The sequence below is a fragment of the Rosa rugosa genome, chromosome 7 (genome assembly GCF_958449725.1).
Source record: "Rosa rugosa chromosome 7, drRosRugo1.1, whole genome shotgun sequence".
Taxonomy (NCBI): Eukaryota; Viridiplantae; Streptophyta; class Magnoliopsida; order Rosales; family Rosaceae; genus Rosa; species Rosa rugosa.
Window position 1 is genome coordinate 36,238,415 of NC_084826.1, and position 18,283 is coordinate 36,256,697.

Genomic DNA, 18,283 nt, shown 5'->3' on the forward strand with positions numbered 1-18,283 from the left:
AATGATAAAGGAGATCATTCTTAATATGGGAAAAACTTGCCTTGTTCAATTGAGAAGAGTTTCCTTTGTGCCTCTTTTTGAAATCCAGTCAGAAATCCACAGAAAGAGTTCTAGATGATTTGCTTCAGATTCATTACATTCATAGATCAGTTGCAAGAAACTCAAATCAAATTGATGAGTAACATATAAAAGAACATCAATCATTCAGCTAAAATTCATGAGTAATATATAAAAGAACATCAATCATGGCGTACACTAGACAATAATTGTATCAAGTCCAGGAATCCAAGTTTTTTTACTAATACAAAAGCATTGCTGATGCCTTACCTAAGAGTAAGCATAATGACATTCATTATCAAAAACAAATAAGCATAGATGTTCACATCTGTAACCATTGCTGCTTAAGAGTACGTTTCAACATGCAGCTTTTGTATAAATCCTAATTATTGGTCTTCTTGGCTATATCAAGCTTTCAAAGGGTCTAAAAGCAGCACCAGTGACAAAAACAGAAGCCAAGAGCCTTTGTCAAACCATTTTCGTGAAGTCATATCGTTGTAAACCCAAAATGGAGCAAATGCAGATAGTACAGTGAACTCAAGAGTCCAGGAATCCAAGTTAGATCCAAGCTATAATAAAACTGATAAGCAAGGATTCTAGCTGTAAGTTTGCCCCAGACATCGTAGTTGTAATTGGAACATCATTTACAAATAGTCAAATAGTCATATATACAATCAAATGATCAATAATGTCAACAATCTGACCTTAACAGAACAATCTGACCTTAAGTCCGTACGAGAACAATCTGACCTCAAAGTCTCAATCTAACAAAGTACCAATTGAAAAATCTAACGGAACATCACAAATATCCACACATAACATTATAGCAACAAGCCAACAACAGAAACAAAAACGCCCAAATATCCAGAATTCCAGCTTCACCAAATTTCCAAGTTTGCAACATTACGCCTTTACCAAATTCCCAGTTGATATCAGTAAGACGAAAATAAATTGAACAATACCAAATCAAAATTTCAAATATCAATTTTCCAATTCAACCTCAGTTCAATAATTCCCATAATCCCAGATTCTCAATTTATCAGAACAAGAACATTGGAAGAAGTAAAAAACAAGAACTTATGTGGAGAACTCATGGGCTAAAGGACTGGAGGGAAAGGACTGGAGGGGCGCGGTGGAGTAGAGGGAGACTGAGGCAGAGTCACACGGAGAGAGAGAGAGAGAGAGAGAGAGAGAGAGAGAGAGAGAGTCATGGTGACATAGTGAAGCGGAGGAGCCCCGCGCACGCATGCCCGACGCCGGAGGCACAGTGACAAACTAAGACCGACGGCGAAGTGAGGCTGTGAGGGTGAGACTGAGATAGTGAACTGAAGCGTACGTTCATTTAAAAAAAAAAAACAAGTTACCTGCTAAATAGGTCAACTATTTGTCGAATATCCATGACCATTGGATATATTACTGATCCAATGGTCACAAATATTCACAAAACAAACAGTATGGGATACCCCCCAGTACTATAGAATTTTCCATCATGTCATTGTGGTGATAAATGCTTCTTGTCGAGAGGAAAGAAAAGTGATTTCTTGGATTTGTAGTTGATCACATTTCAAATGATTTGGTTTGTCACGGTGGTGACTTGTATTTCCTTTAAAAGAAAAGGATTTGATTTTGATATAATCATTGAGTTGATTTGTTGTCCTTGAGTCGGAAAGGTATTTTGTGGTTATTTGGGTTTACTCACACGAGCTTGCAAAAGCTTACCAAGTTTGTTGTTTCGACACGGTACACTATTCCATAGTGTAGGGGTTATTGTGCACGTGAGAGTAACAAGTAACCATCTTTGAAGCTGAGGCCTTGTTGCTATCATAGCTTGGATGTAGAAGTACATTTGGTTTAGTCTTTCGCCGTGTAGTGAGTGTGGTGGGTGTGGTTACTTATTGAACTGTTATTCAGTTTAATTTGTAAACTCTCTGTAATGTAATATATGACTCTAAAAAATGAGTCGGTATTGATACTATGAACTCGGTTTGTTTTGTTGCTTAGTTTAAATGAAAAAAAAATTTGAGTGTTCTTTTCAGTTTGTTAGGTTATCGCGTTTTGGATTTAAAATTTATTTATCCGAAATTCAGGGCGTGACACCAGTTTTAAAGAAAAGAAAATGGGAAAGCATTCACTTTATTTTAATTTATTTAGTAAATTACTTTATTTTTGTCCACTCACTCTAACAGTTTTTAAATGCTTTTTCCTACGCTTTTCGATTTTACGTGCAGATAGGTTGAGATCAAGCGTGCGTAGGAATCGAGGCATAGTGTTCACTGCTTCCAACTTCCTGTAGGTTAAGCATTTAACCTACTTGTACTCTATTTTAGTTTATTGTATAGATTGCTCTAATTACCGACATAAATTGTTACTTCAGATTTGAATTTAGTTTATTTTATATCAATTGTTGAAGTTGAACTGTTGAGGAGATATTGGTGGCTATTAGAAATATTCAGTTGATTTATCGCAGGTTTGAGTAGTCCACTTTTAGGGAAAATTTCGCCAAATTTTTAGTAAAATTTTTTCTAAGGTAGGCCGGCCTCACAGGGTTACTTCGGATTTTAAGTGAAATCCGAGGCAGGTCTTGTCAGTTCTAACAATTTCAAAACTTGAGGTACCGAAATTTATAAGGAGCCATAGTTCAGGTACCATATGGACAATTTCCCTAAATAAAAAAATAGAACAAAAGAACAAATGCATAGTAAGATTATTTTATTAATTTTTTTTTTTTTAAAGGGCACTAGTGCAACTACCCTCAAGTCTTGGTTAATGAAACTGCAGAATAGAAGGGGGGACGTGAAGTCTGAATCGCAAATTACAATAAGCATCGAGAGAACATCCTGAAATAATACCATGATTCTCCACAAAATCTAAGTATTCTAACAAGCACCAATTAGCAAAAAGTGCAAGAATGGCTACTCCATTTGGTTTGACAAAGCGGTAACATACTGGAAAGATAACTCTATCACAAAGAAGCATCATTATAAATAACATAGTTTTCCCACTATATTGCCGCACGAAAGTAAATCCGGCAACATTTCATTTCATCCTTCCACTAGCAGGTTGAGTCTATTTGACCATACAAATAGCTCGCCACCTCACTATGCCAGATAAGGCACATTGAGTCTGCATCTCTGGACAAAACCCATATCGCCCTACCATAGAGTAGTATGTTATTGTTTCCTGCATAAATACTATAAGTAAAAAATAATAAAACATAACAAAAAAAATAACATGGGCCCAGAGCCAAAACCCAGGCCCAAAAACTACCAAGCCCAAGTCTAAGTCGAAAATCGTGGGCTTTGCCGCACCGCCATCCCGCTTGCAGCTCCCTTGCCGTCCCATCACTGGCAGCATCACCGGCATCACTTGCTTTATGAAGGAGCATAATATGTTATGTTTATAATGTTAAACTCTCTATACTTTGCTTAGTTATTTTCCTTATTATATAGTTTTAACTTTATTTTATTATTTTAGGTGTATTTTCGAAGAAAATGAGAAAAATAAAGGAGAAAAGACGTATGAAAGGCAAATTCAGAAAATCTGCCTGTACAGATCAGTCAACTTCAACAGATCACTGAGAGCAGCTCAGGACGAACTAGATGATGATCTTTATATTCTTGGAAATTTTTGGATGTCTAGTTTCCAGAGCTTTTTACGGTTCGTCAATATCATTTTTTTTAGAAGAAGTTCTATTTGATTTAGTATAGAAAAGGTCAAGTTGTACGTGAATTTGACTTTTGATGGGAATTTCTATTTTGCGGCCCAAAATACATCAGGAATCCCATGGACGAATTTGTGATTCATATTCCAAATAATATTGCACATGTGTCACAAAAGAACATCCTAGAGTTGACATCAAGATCAAATTGGGAAGCAATTACAACTCATATGTGATAAGGAAAGATGAAATAAAGACCAGATACGGATTCCTGATTTCATAAGTCTTCTTTTGGCCAAAAATATAGAGATAAATACAAGAAAATTTTCAGCAATATTTCAGCAATAATCTTCCTAGATTCGTAGTTGCTTTCTAATTGCTTTTGAAGGCTTTTCATTGGTTGAATGACGCAGTAGAGGTGATGTGGATTTATTTGATTGGTTTGTATTATGTGGATTTAGAGAATAACTTAATCATCCATGTTATGTCATGCACTATATAAGGGAGAGGTTAGACGTCAATTACTCATCATCAAAACCCAGAATCAATTCGTAAATACCTCCCCTTTACTCTCTAAATTTAAGCTCTTCTCCATTGTTCAAGCATTGAAGCCATGAAGCATATTCATCTCCTTGTGTAGTTATCATCAACGTCTTCCGGTCATCCTCTTGAAGATCATCTTGCGTCCTTGAAGTTTTTCAAAAGTGTAACTATGACGTTCTATCTTTTGTTTTTGCCTTCTTTGCCCTGTAATGTTAAGAACAATTATACTAGCGTTTTAGATTCTTGTTTTAAATGGATGTTTCGAAACTATGTGAGAATAAAGTGTGTGTATTGATGTTTAGTTTTCAATAGTCATGAAGTATGAAAACGTTTTACGATTTTCAGATTATAAATTGCGATATCTCTATGTGATGATGATTGTTTGTTGATTTTGTGCTTCAATCCCACATTTTATGTGTTTATCTTATTTAGTTCAAAATAATTAGGATTTGCATATAATTGTTTCTAGATTAAGATATGCTAGCGTTCTAGGTCTAAATTGCTTAGTGGAAAACCTATAATTCGTTAGGTAAATCAACAATGTGTTTTGCATATTTGATTAGCGTTCTAACTTAGATGCTTTGCTTAAATTAATCAAACTTTCATTGATCTTTATGCGTTAACTGTGTTTTATTAGAGAATTGATCACTCACTAGCGATGCATGTTTAATAGGATTAACTATGGTGCGTTCATCTAGTTAATTAATTAAGAGAAGTAATAAGGACTTTGTATGTGTTCATCTCTGTTCTTGATTGATTTCTATCTTCATCATGTTTTTATTTGAAATTTATGATTTGATATTCTATTCTCGTGTTAATGGTTGATATATAATTACATCTTACATCTTTTTCATCCCCTACCTCTATCTTGATTCATGGTTTGATCGATCACCTAGGTTAAATAGTTAGATTAGAATACAAACTTTTATACACCCCCCCCTTATCTTGTAATTTTCATAATATATTGTAAACGCGAAAATTTGTAAACCAAGGACAAACAGACACGTGTACAAAATAATAATTTTGTTTATTTATATTGAAAATGCAGGTTACAATCTCTGTAAGTAGATCCTCTGATTCTTCCTCCAGACTTGTGTTTGATTCAAGGGTGTTGAATACTTGATCTTGAATTGGTTGATGTTAACGAGGGTGCGGATTGGTGTTCCTCAGTTTTGGTCGCAAATGATTCGGCTCTTCGGATAACTTGATGATTCTTCACGGATTTTGGTTACTTATGAGCTTTCCTGTGTAGTTTAGATTGGAATGTTCAAAAGTCCCTTTTTCTGACTTGAACTGAGGTATTTATAGGGTTTGTGAACAACTCACCCTATTTGTAACTCCCGAGCATTCATTCAACCTTAATTTGGCTTTATTTGGATTAACAAACGTTTCCACGTAATTTAATCCTGATTGATTATGGAGTAAAGCCAATTAATTTTAGTTTTATTGGCTTAATCACAATTTATTTAAATTGCTCCATAATCACATTAATTGACCCATTTAATTGGCCTAATTTAATATTTAAATCATAACCAATTAACGATAATTAGTGCTCTCTTTCTTGTACTTACGCCAAAGGTTTACATTTTCTGACGTACGTCACTTTCACGGACTACTCTAGTTCGACGACATAGAGTCCACGTGTAGCTTCAGGAATTTTCTAAATTTTATTAATTTTCTCGTGTCTACCTCTGTAACGGAGCTAACGACCATATGTACCAATCCTCGGTCGGGCAAAAAACTTCATGTACCGTATTGATATTTTTGTAAGTTCAGATACCAAAAGTTATAAGAAGGAAAAGTTCAGGTACTGTACGGACCAATTTCCTTTTTATTTAATGAAAACGTAAATCCGGAGCTGTAAAGGAAAGGAAGTTTTGTTTGCAGTTCACTAGTTTGTACCAACAAAAGAATGAAAAAAAAAAAAAAACCGAAGAGCAAATGAAAATGAAAGGAAGCGGCTATGAGAGCGCCACGAAGTTGAAGAAACGTTTGTTGGCATGATGAAAGAATGGATTTGTGGGTCTTGAATCAATCGGAAATTGGGAATTGAAGAGCGAGAGAGAGAGAGAGAGAGAGAGAGAGAGAGAGAGATGGGTGATCACTACTCGGTATTGGGTCTGACAAGGAATGCGAGCAAAGAAGAAATTAAAGAGGCGTTCAGGAAGCTGGCGGTGAAGCTGCACCCAGACAAGCATTCCCATTCTTCTAAGGCGGTGAGGGACACCGCCACCCTCCGATTCAAGCAGGCCTCCGAAGCCTATCAGGTCCTCATCGACGATCGCAAGCGCGCCGACTACAATTTCCGAACCTCATCCGCTTCCTATTCCCGAACCTCCTCCTCCTCCTCCGGTTACGGTTACGGTTATAGTAGAAATAACCGCAATTATGCTTCTGCTTCTACACCCTCCAGCTTTGACAGTCTGCTTCGCTATGTCACCACGCGTGCCTTCCTTCTCAACGTCTCCGTCGCAGGGTGCCTATCCTCTCCTCTCTCTTATCTATTCTGCCATTCCCAACTTAATTTCTATGAATCTGATCATACATAAACCTCATATTGCTTTTTACAATCTGACTGATTAACTACTTGGCCCGGATGACTGGCTTCAGCTTGTTTTGTATCTGTGTTACCTTATCATGTGAACATTCTATTACTTTAATTCAGCTTCTTGCTAAGAAATGTAACAAGATTATGAGTAGGTTTATGCTTCCTTTTCATGTCTTATTGGTAGATGGATTTTATGCAGGGCTCTATTAGGTGGCGTGGGCGTCGTTAATATGGGATGGGATGCCTTATGGAAGATACGTAATTCTGGGGTACCTTACTTGCTCTTTTCCTGTCTCCAGGGTTTTTTGTTTTTCACTTCATACTTTAAACTTACAATCCTCTGGACCTGTGACATGCACAGAACATATAAAGCAGAACCCAGAACGCTTATTAATCCTTATTGGACAATAACTGGACTAGTTATGTATATCATTGCTACTTTTGCCATTTTTTGTGGATGCTTATGCTCGTACTGTTTCTTGCATGCTCTACATTATATTCTTGCCTTTCTGCTGTTATCATTGGGAATAATTGCAAATGCACAAAACAAGGAAGGTATCATTCAGAATGGGTGATACATGATTTCTTCCTACTTCCCTACCAATGGCATCAAGTTTCAAAACTGTCATGTAGTATGCTGTTTGCATAAAAGTTGATTCTGCAATCTAAAATACATTAACCAAAAGTTAAAGTACAGATATACAAATAAGTTTATTTGATCTTAATTCTGGCTAGCATACACATGAACTTCTTTAGACTGGTTTCTCTTCCAGTTAGTTTGGAGAACCGGAGATGCCTTCTAGAAGTTTCTCTTTTTTTTTTTTAATTTCCAATTGCCTTTATTAAAGTGTTTTACTTCGTTGAGGAATGTCCTACTTTGATCATATTTTGACTCAAGCCAGGGATAGAATCATCGGATTGATGTTATTCAACATTGTGTCACTGACAAGCTTTTCATTTTCATTCAGAAATCATTTGAAGAAGCGATGGAATCTGTTGAAAAGGCCAAAGCACATAAAGAGAAGCTGTAGGAGGTGGTCACTGTGTTTGCCTTCGGCTAATCATATTTGAATGCCTCTAGGTCAGATCAACACATATATGTGCACATAGAAGCATAGAGTTCTTATTAGTTTATGAAGATAGAGTATGTCACTGATAAATCACTTGTATACCTCACTATCATTTGATTCATTATTGTTTTTTTTTTTTTCCCAGTTTGTAAATATTTTTTGTTTTTTTCTTATGATGAATAATGTATCTTGTTCATGATGAAAGATTACAATACTTAAAGACTTCACCTTTCAGCTTATTAAGTTATATGGCAGTAATTCTTCTTCATCAATCAATATATACATTACCCAATATCCACACAAGTAAAGCAAGTACAGTAAACTTGGGGACAAAATTGAAACAATAAACTTTATGAATAAAAAAAAAAAAAAAAAGTCAACTAATTGTAGTTTTTACAACATTGAATCATGAAGGTGAATTATCTGATGTAGTATTTATTAAATATTACTCTCAGTTTTTTGTTGATGGGTTACCATAGATCCTGGAAAACCTTGCTAGGTTTACTTGTAATAATTAGAATTTGTTTCTCTTGAATATGTAAAGTTCATTGTAGTCATTTTTGTATGCTTTGTGTGTATTTAATAGTTATTGGTGAGGATAACATCTTGGAAAATATGTGCTTGATTGGTTTCCAGAACGAATAGAATTTGGTAAGCTCTAGATAAGAAATTAGAGTTACCTTCAAAGTCTTGAAATTTTTATCATCGGAGGAGGTTAGCTCCATTTTTGCTTACCAGATCTCCATTTCATTCTCCTGATGTCTAGCTCATACCCATATATGTTGTAGTGGTGCAAATTGTGTGTAATGTTATTAAAATTGTGATAGGATTGATGATCACCGATTTAAGTTTACCCAACTTTAATGAGCAAGGTGTTGGAGGTGGAAAAGAAAAAAAATCATTTAATTGGGTGGAGATCAAATGTCATAAACATATACAAAATTTAAAAAAATTGATCGGTCATGTCTCCTGAATTTGCAGTGGTGACTAGTGTAAGTATTTTGTAAGTGATATTTCTGCAATTGGAGCCATTGTTGAGTTTACTGCTCAGCTAGAGAATTTGTCTGTGGATTCCACTAAGGTGGTGCCTTTGGAGTATATTTGATACAGCAATGGGGAGAATAAAAGCAGTTAGCCAGAGTGCTTTTAGCTAGATTGGTATTCCCCTTTGAGGTTTTCTATCAGTTTGTTAAAGAAGACCAGAAATGGAAGATGCTGTGACCTCTGTTTTCAGTGTTTAGTATTCCAATTGAAATAATTATTGGATTACTGGAATGAGCCCGCCATTTTCTCTGGCTCCTTTTTATGGGCAATGGGGGCTCTCAGGTATATGCCCTTCTCCATATCTTTATTTTCTTCGTATTGGTTAGCAAACAAAAATTTCCATGTGATTAATGAATCTCATTGTATTACAGTTTCCCCTAATAATTTTGTATTACAGTTTAAAGGTTCCAACTGATTAATGAATCTCATTGTAACTGATTAAAGATGAGCTAGTACTAAACAACATTGTGATGGCAATATATGCTGCTTGGCCAATTTATAACAAGTTAGATAGTTCATACTGCTCATATTTTCAGTTGAAACACTAGGGATCTGAAAATTAATCTGCCTTTTATCTTAATCTGCTTTACCTTTTTATTTTATTTTTTTATCTTAATCTTCTTTTTATTTTATTTTATTTTATTTTTTATCTTATCTTCTTAATTTTTTTAATTTTTTTATTTGTTAATGGTGAATTCTAGAATTCCACATCAGGATTTGTCTTGCACGCTGCTAACATTTGGCTGTGAATTCATCCATTTGGCTTTGGCTGATGAGTTTGGAGTCGGTGCGGAAACAGAAATTATGTCACTTTGTAGAAGAAAAGTTATATCACTTGGTAAAAAGAAACCAATTTTGTTTTTTTTGTTTTTCTTGTTTTTTTTTTTTTTCCTTCTTTAAGAATCATACTTGAGAGCACAAAATTCCAAGGAGAAAACTTCAGTGGCATGGGTAATTTCATTTTTACTCTCATTTTCCGCCTTAAGTAGCGTATGCATTTCCAGGTATGCCACATTTTTAATGAAGCCAATTTTACTGCAGATGGCCTTCTTGAGTTGGGACGTACTACAACCAAAATAGAAAAAGAGGGAGGATGGTTATTTATTGCAAGATGATTTGATAGGCAGTGTTAGCAGCAGCAAGGAATGCCCTGGGGACAATATCTCTGTGGTTCTGGGGACAGAGATATTGTCCCCAGGGCATTCCTTACTGCAGGACAACTCCTAATTTGTTTCCTCGTCACTGTCATGTTTTAAGTTAAAAATTTAAAAATTCTCTATCTCATTCTCCACTTTAGGAAATTCCTAAAATTCTTGTTTTCATTCATTACACAGAATGGAAGTGGAAACTCAAATGTAAAAATTTAAAAATTCTCTATCTCATTCTCCATTTTCTTGCTTTCATTACCCAGAATGGTAGTGGAAACTCCAATGACAGGACCCATTGGAATAGCATTGTGATTACTGAAAGAGCCAGAAGTTTAAAAGCGTTAACTCGATCAACTCTTACAGGTTAAAATGTTGTTGTGAGTGCATGCTTTTAACTTGGGTCGAAACGTTGGGAGTCAGTAGGGAAAATTATGAAACAGAGTCGGTAGATTCAGCAGTGGAGATTGAAGACAATAAGTGGAATACTAGTTTTGAGTCTGCAACTACAATTGGTACATAATATGAGCGGACTCTGGTGATTCAAGACAAGCTGTATGTATGTTGACAAGCAGCAGCAAGGAGAAAAGACACAAAATTGAAACATGCACAAAGAATAGCGAGTTATATTTCATATCATGGTCCAGATGAGATGCCATCAACAAGTCTTTGCAAGTCGAGTCAGAATTTGATCTCAAGTTTGTCTAGTCTCTTGTGTTGGTTGTGGCACAGGATCACGGTTAAGCAGCCGTCCAACCTTGAGATATTTTTCAACGAATTTATCTTCCCAGTCCTGTAAAATCTGAAGCTCGTCGGGACCGAGACCATCGATGTTTCCGTTTATGTCTTGGGGTTTGAAAGACAGAAGAGCCAAGGCTCTGCTAGCATCCCTTCCAGCAAACATTGCATACGGTCCACCAGGACCATAGAAGTTCCTGCTTCAATTCCAGCCAAGCAATCAAATTATATTTCGATCTGGGTATAAAGAAAGAAATAGAGAGAGATAATCAAGCAAGTAGTACCTGGAGGAGGAGACGTCGTAGATCTGAGCTTTGATGGCCATGAGAAGGGGCTTATTGGGGTCAGACCCATCATATCCTCTAAGCTCTTGCTCCGTCATATCCCCGACTTGGATTGAGCTTGGTGTCGTGGCGGTCGTGGGATTGAAATACTTGTTCGCCAATTCCGAATTAGCACTACTCACCACCGGAGGCTTGTTGTAATCTTCGGGAGCCACAAACATTCCGGTAACATATCTGTAAACGACGACCATCATCCCAGCGATTGTGAAAAACGCCGCCGGTGATAGCCCCGTGTACACCGTTATCTCCTCCATCACCACCTCGTATATCCCCATCAATCAATTCTGATCTCCCCCTCCTTCTCTCTCTCTCTCTCTCTCCCCCTCCCTCTCTCTCTCTTCTCCTTCCTAATATCCTATTGGCGGTTGGTAGTCTCAGGCTCACCTACCCACCCACCCGCGTTTTTATATTTTCCTATTAGGCTTAGAAAAAAAGGACCAAATCCGTAAAATCCCATACTTGGGACCCGACCTCGGAGCAGGCCAAGAAATCGTGGGAGGAGAAGGAATGCGCGGCCTTTGATGACGATGAGAGGGGGACGGCGGAGATGGGGTTCAGGTAAGATCTTGCTCTTAGTGAATGTTTGATCCATTTGCCCAGAAACTGGAAGTCGGATAAATTGAAATAATTTCTTACTGAGCAAGGAAGTATTTTTTTTCTTTCGATCTTTCTTTCTTTCCTTACTTCTTTTTACATTAAGGGGTGTATTCATTTAAGAGTCTACAAGATTTTTTTGTATTTTGAAAATCTATGGGTATTCAATTGAGATTTTAAACAATCCTTTAAAATCTTAATGTATTCAATTGAGATTTAAAATTATCCATTCAAATCTGCAGATATTCAAAAGTATACGGATTTTTAAGGATTTCATTAAATGCTGGATTTTGAAGGATTTTATAGTGCTTTTTATACATATCAAAACTCAAAAACAATCCAACCATTTTCCAAGAGATTTTGATGGATTCTTTCTTACTCAAAAAATGAAGAAGCTCTTCACCAAAAAAAAAGAAAAAAAAGAACAAGAACAAGAACAAGAACAAGAAGCAGCTCTCAATAGGATTCTAAATTAACAACCATTGGATATAAATTCAAGCTAAAAAGAATTATTTTTAAGTTTAATTATTTTGTTTTCCACCGTTGGATTTACATTTAAGGTAAATCAATGAGGAAATGCATGGTTCTAGGTTGTGTGAGTTTTTTTTTTTTTTTTTTTTTTTTTAAAAAAAAAAAAAACCCCACCCCATTTCCACCCTTGATGGGGCTCGAACTCCTGACCTCTTATATATGAGACCAAAGCCTTACCACCCCACCAAACACACACACCCAATGTGAGTTTAAAAGTGCAGAACAACTAGAAACAGCAATCGAGATAAAAATATATAATATGCTAAACATAAATATTTAAGGGAAAATGCTCATTTACCCAATTTTAGCTTAAAATGTGCCCACTTGCCCGACTAAGAGTTTTTAAACCCCATTTACCCAAAACACTCTAAGGGATTATTTCCCCTTTACCCAATTAATTCTTTTTATTAATTTTTGGGACTTTTTTGCCCTCTCCTTCAATCTCTCTACTCTCAGTTTCTCTCTCTCTCTCTCTCTCCCCCTCACAGATTTCTCTCTCCTCCCCCCTCACCGATTTCTCTCTCTCTCTCTCTCTCTCTCTCTCTCTCTCTCTCTCTCTCTCTCTCTCTCTCTCCAGAAGACGTCGGATCTCTCTCTCCCTCCCTCCATCCCTCCGGCAGGTCGCCCACGACGCCTGCTCTAGCCATCGCCGCGCCGAAACTCGTCGTCGTGCTCTCCGCTGCCAGGCTCGACGCCAAGCCGACGGTCCTCGTCGCTGAGAAGCTCGGCGAGGCCGGGGTTGACCTTCTGAAGGAATCTGTAATAACCTCATTTTTATCAAAGCAAAAACATGATTGCCATTGCTTTACTTTAGTTGATTTCCGATGCTTTAATTTAGTTGATTGATAGTGCTTTACTTTAATTAATTATCGGTGCTTTACTTACATGATTAAGCATTGTATAATGCTGTTTGGCCTTGTTGAGTCGACTAAACTCAAAAACAATTCTCATTCTCATCCGAAAACACTCAAAGAAACAGAGCATTTTCTCCAAAGCTTGTTCTTGCTCCATAGACCATCAATCAACCTCAGACCACTTCCCATACCTTCACCTTGACCTTGCGCAGCTGCCAGTGGCAGCCTCGTACCGTAAGACGGCCAGCAGCGGCGGCGGAGGAGTCGGTTTCTGTTTGAGCTCGTTTTGGTTCAATCTCAATATCTTGAGCTACAGGTTACCATATCTCTTGATTCTTGTCTCATTGGATTCGCCTCAACCTTCTGAAGCCCCCAGAAGCAGCCTTGCACGGCGGCGCATCCCGTAGCAGCAACTACAAGTCAACCCCGCCAAGAACGAAACCGGAGCTATCGATCCAAATATCTCGAGCTACAGGACGTATTTTTGAGTGATTCTTGAACCAGTGAGCTCACCTTGAAGTTCTGAAAAACTCTCCAGAAGGAATCGAAGCGTTTCGTTGAAGTTTTTACGTCGAAACTCAAGCTCGCCGGATTCTGGAATTTTTCCGACCACCGAAGCTTTCGATCGGTATATCTCGAGCTACAGACCATATTTTTCTGTGATTCTTGAACCAGTGAGTTCTTCTTGAGTTTCTTAACAACTCTTAAGAAGGAATCGAAGCCTTAAATTGACGTTTTTACGTCGAATTGGAGCTCGCCGTTTTCTGCAGTTTCTCGCCGGTTTCTGGAAAATTCCGGCCACCTTCATACAGTTCAAGGTAATTTTCGACCCCTTCCGGTCATTTTCAGACTTCGTGCTAGTTATGAAAGTTGTTAAGCATGATGAGAGGAAGAAGAGCAGCCCGGCCCCGACACCATTGGTGGTGGTCGGCGGCGGCTCTGCCACTAACTCCGGCGGCCCTTTCCGGCCACCTCCGGGGATCAAAAATATGGTTTCTGTACATTTTCAGATTCTATATTTCAATACGATCATTTTGATATATTATACGCAATTTTTGGATATCATATGATTAAGTTATGAATTTTTACGTTTCGATCGATTTCGATCGTTTGATTCGTGATATGTGAAGTTAGGACCGTCAGATGGACTTGTAGTTTTGATATGATGATCTTATGACTGTCCCAGTGGCTTTGTGTGGTCATGGGCGAAGATCCGACCGTTGGATCTTCGTATAATTGAGAAATGGTGATTCGGAAGGCGATTCGTGAGAATCCGTCCGTCGGATTTTTGTATAAATTTGTGAAGATGTTAGTAAGGACGATTCAGGAAGATCCGACCGTTGGATCTTCGTGATGATTTTTGGAGGGTGATCCTAAAGGCGATCCGTGAGGATCCGACCGTTGGATCATCATTTAATTTCGATCCGACCGTTGGATTGTCGTTTGAGTATGTTTTTGAGTTATTGGCTAAAATAAGGTCATGTGTGATTAGGTGATTGACGGTCTCCCTTGGGTGAAAGATTTCGGTGTGTATTGTGTTGAATTGAAGACGCAGCGGGAATATCGAGGTGAGTAAACCTCACGTGGTTCATATTACGAACCCAATACAATTAATTGCTTTATTTTGTTGCAATCATATGAACTATAGTTGGTATTAATAGGCATTCCTGTGTGAATGTCTATCTATATATATATTATTTATGTGAAATAATATGTATTGTTGAAATTGTGAATATTATGTACTGTTATGGTTGTGTTGAGTTTATTGTTGAAAAGCAACAATATTGTGAGAGGTATTAAATTTATTGTTGAGAAACAATAAATTGTTGATTTGTTGAGATATATTGATCTGTGGAGATCAATAGGTCACGGGGGTGACCATGGCATCTATTAGTGAACCACGCCCTTGTACCGGGTAGGTGGAAACTAATAGCATTAAATCGTGAACCACGCCCTCGCGCCGGGTAGGTGGAAACGATCAGTTAGAGCTCTAGTCTGTCTGCCAAATGTTGAGTGACCTTATGAGGGTAACGGGGAGTGACTCATAAGTGTATAATATTTATATATATATATATATATATTTATATATATATGAGAGTGAGAAAGTGAAGTGGTTTTGTGGTGATCATTGTAATTGTGATGTTTCTACATTTCTATACTTGAGTTAAAGGAAATGTATTTTATTAAATCAACAGTTCTTCTTGTTTACTCATACTGGCTGTAAAAAGCTTACCGGGTTTTGTGTTGTTGCAACTCCCGGTACACTATTCAAATTGTGTAGCGGGTAATCCTACAGGACAGGAGAACCAGGACGGTGATCGTGCGGTTAGAGCAATTGTTAGAGTTTTACAGCAATTGTACGTTGTGAGGTGTGTTATGCTCATTTGAGCTTTACAATATTGCTTGTGAGAGTGAATTGTAATAATGAACTCGAAGTTTCGAGATTTGGATTTTGTAATTGTAATTATTCATGTTTCGGATTTGAATTTATTATTCAAAATTCGGGGCGTGACAGAATCGACGACGGACTGAAAATGGCTATCTGCTATTGTGCAGTCATAACCATAAAAGTTGTAACATTAGTGCCCCCCAGTAGACTTTGTATTGGGGGCCAATGATGACTGCTTTATTTATTGACGGACTGAAAACTGCTATTCCAAAGCAAATGTAGTGTTAAATTGCAGTAGTTGATAAATGAAAAAAATTGTGTTGTTTGTGTCAGTCTAGTGGGGGGCAGTAGACAGAATATTGACCCTCATAATGTGGGTTTTTAGACATTATCTGTTGTTTTGAGTGTGAATAACTTGTATAATCTGCGAAACATAGGAAGCGGTGTAATGTTTGATGGTCTATTGGGGGGCAGTAGACACATTAGTGCCACCCAATAATGTCTTTCTTAGGAGACAGTAATCATCTCTTGTTGATTTGTTTGTGATAAAGTGCAATACACTGTGAATCCTTGAAACTGGTGCAAGTTTTAATGGTTTAGTGGGGGGCAGTAGACACATTACTGCCCCCAAATAATGTCTTCATACGAAGTCAGAACCCTTCACTTAACTGGTGCAAGTTTTAATGGTTTAGTGGGGGGCAGTAGACACATTACTGCCCCCAAATAATGTCTTCATACGAAGTCAGAACCCTTCACAAAACTGGGGCAAGTTTTAATGGTTTAGTGGGGGGCAGTAATAATGGTTTAGTGGGGGGCAGTAGACACATTACTGCCCCCAAATAATGTCTTCGTGTTAAGTTTAGGGTTTAGGGGCAGCGTTAGGGGCAGTAGACACATTGCCGATGAACTGCGACGAGGACGTTGGAGTGGCTGGATCGCCGATCAATCGAACGGCGACGAGAACGTTGGATCGCCGACTGGAGCTTCATCGTCGTGTTCAGATTTGGACTGCATCTCCGGCGCGGCGATCAGAGAGAGAGAGACAGACCGGAGGTGGAGATCATGGGGAGGAGAGAGAGAGAGAGAGAGAGAGAGAGAGAGAGAGAGAGAGAGAGAGAGTGGAGGTGGAGATCGGGGGGGGGGGGAGAGAGAGAGTTTGGGAAGGAGAGAGAGACTGATAAGAGATGGATGGGTTTTAATTTAATTAACAGGGGCTAAAATGTCAATAGATGTAAGATTGGGTAAATGGGGTTAAAAAACTCTTGGTGGAGTAAGTGGGCATTTTTTGGGCTAAAAATGGGTAATTGGTCACAGCCCCAATATTTATTTGTCCATTCAAAAAATATTTATTTGTTATAAAATGAACCTTGAAAAAAAAAAAAAAAACAAAAAATCTGGATAACAATGTAACTCCCCACCCCACCCCATTCAGTCAGTGAGATTTGAACTTATGATTTCCACAGTGTTAGTTAGGCTAGCTAACCAACAAGCCACGGCTCACCAATTGAACTGGTACTAGAAACTCTTTAATTTGTTAGTAGGAATTAGTGTTTAGAGAGCTGGATGGAGTTTTCTTAAATTTTTGTAACAAATGAAGTTATTTTAAGAAAAAATAGCTAAATTATCCCCCAAGTTTTTCTATGGATGCCAATTTACCGCAACACATTTTAATTTTGATTATTTACACCCTCACTTTTGTAATCGTTGCCAATTCATAACCAACTTTAACTTTTAGACTTTCTATCCAATTTTTCCGTTAACTTAGTTAACATGTGAGGGGCATTTTTGTCTTTTTGCAAAACAAATGTGGTTTGGGTGAGAGTGAGCATCATTCTTAATTTTAGGGTTGATATCTTTTTTGTCAAAGTGTTAAGGGTTAAAAAGGTGGTTTTAGTTGGATCTCCAAATTTAATATTTGGACCTCCATATTTTTTCAATTGTTATTAAATTTGTCAACTCATATGAAAGACAAATAAGGATACAGAAAAAAAAAAAACGTAAGCAACTTTTGTCAACTCATTCTTATAATGAGTTGGGAATTGCTTCCCTATCAATTAAACAAAATCATTAGGGGTTTTGTCCTTTTACCCTAATTCTAGGGTCCTTGTTCCCCCTTTCCATTAGATTTTTTTATTTTCCCCCTTATCCAAAACATTGTTAATATCTGTTTCCTAATACACAATCATTTCATTTTTAACCTTTTTTTGATAATTTAGTTGACCTTTATGCCCTTTTCTTAACTGCCCAGCCAATTTCTCTTTCATATTGAGACACATTCAAAATTTCAAGGGAGAAGTGACTTGATGCATATACTCTCGCAAGCATACGAATCATGTCAAGTAAGAGAAGTATTTAGACCTTAGTTACCATACCTCAGGGATTAGGTGTTGGACCTAACTGAGGTAATTGGCGCTAGAATAACTTAAAAGCATACAATGAAAAATAAAACTAAAAATAAAATAAAGTAAAATGAAATGGTTGTGTAAAAATATTATACACAACCATTTCATTTTTAACCTTTTTTTGATAATATTCACAAGTAAAATAAAGTTTTGAATTGGGAATTAACAAAATTAAATGCAAACAACTAATTATCAAGCAAGAAATTAAATTTGGATTTCAAATTAATGGGAACATGGGAGTGTCGGGTGATTCACACTATCTTGCAAATATCGATGCCAATTTCACAAATGCATGCATTTCCTATATGTGTTAAGTCCCGTATCTAGTACCAGTCAAGGCTACTAAATCAATTATTCTTTCGGTGT

At 37.3% G+C, this 18,283-nt stretch overlaps 2 protein-coding genes across 6 annotated transcripts; one reads left to right on the forward strand and one right to left on the reverse strand.

Annotated features, from left to right (window-relative positions):
• Window positions 1-6,181: 6,181 nt before the first annotated feature.
• LOC133723634 (chaperone protein dnaJ 72) lies at window positions 6,182-10,097 on the forward strand. 5 transcript variants are annotated; one of them, XR_009853162.1, is made up of 5 exons: window positions 6,182-6,734; window positions 7,006-7,075; window positions 7,775-7,887; window positions 8,858-9,871; window positions 9,962-10,097. XR_009853162.1 is itself a non-coding variant. In XM_062150524.1 (3 exons), the coding sequence occupies exons 1-3, from the start codon at window positions 6,352-6,354 to the stop codon at window positions 7,835-7,837; spliced, it is 516 nt and encodes a 171-aa protein (XP_062006508.1). In that variant the 5' UTR covers window positions 6,183-6,351; the 3' UTR covers window positions 7,838-8,103. The 5 variants fall into 5 exon arrangements, 1 of the variants encoding a protein (XP_062006508.1); XR_009853163.1 differs by having other exon boundaries at window positions 8,858-9,758; XR_009853161.1 differs by having other exon boundaries at window positions 8,858-9,202; window positions 9,622-10,086.
• Window positions 10,098-10,532: 435 nt separating this feature from the next.
• Window positions 10,533-11,528, reverse strand: LOC133721078 (membrane steroid-binding protein 2-like). The gene is made up of 2 exons (XM_062147594.1): window positions 11,088-11,528; window positions 10,533-11,000 (listed from the first exon to the last, which is right to left on the reverse strand). The coding sequence occupies exons 1-2, from the start codon at window positions 11,420-11,422 to the stop codon at window positions 10,760-10,762; spliced, it is 576 nt and encodes a 191-aa protein (XP_062003578.1). The 5' UTR covers window positions 11,423-11,528; the 3' UTR covers window positions 10,533-10,759.
• Between the last annotated feature and the right edge of the window lie 6,755 nt (window positions 11,529-18,283).

Bases quoted from the DNA above. Each gene is read 5' to 3' on its own strand.
- LOC133723634 (XM_062150524.1), top strand. From the start codon at position 6,352: ATGGGTGATCACTACTCGGTATTGGGTCTGACAAGGAATGCGAGCAAA. The intron at 6,735-7,005 runs GTGCCTATCCTC...GATTTTATGCAG, and splicing joins CTCAACGTCTCCGTCGCAGG to GGCTCTATTAGGTGGCGTGG. The intron at 7,076-7,774 runs GTACCTTACTTG...ATTTTCATTCAG, and splicing joins GGAAGATACGTAATTCTGGG to AAATCATTTGAAGAAGCGAT.
- LOC133721078 (XM_062147594.1), bottom strand. From the start codon at position 11,422: ATGGGGATATACGAGGTGGTGATGGAGGAGATAACGGTGTACACGGGG. The intron at 11,001-11,087 runs GTACTACTTGCT...GAATTGAAGCAG, and splicing joins TACGACGTCTCCTCCTCCAG to GAACTTCTATGGTCCTGGTG.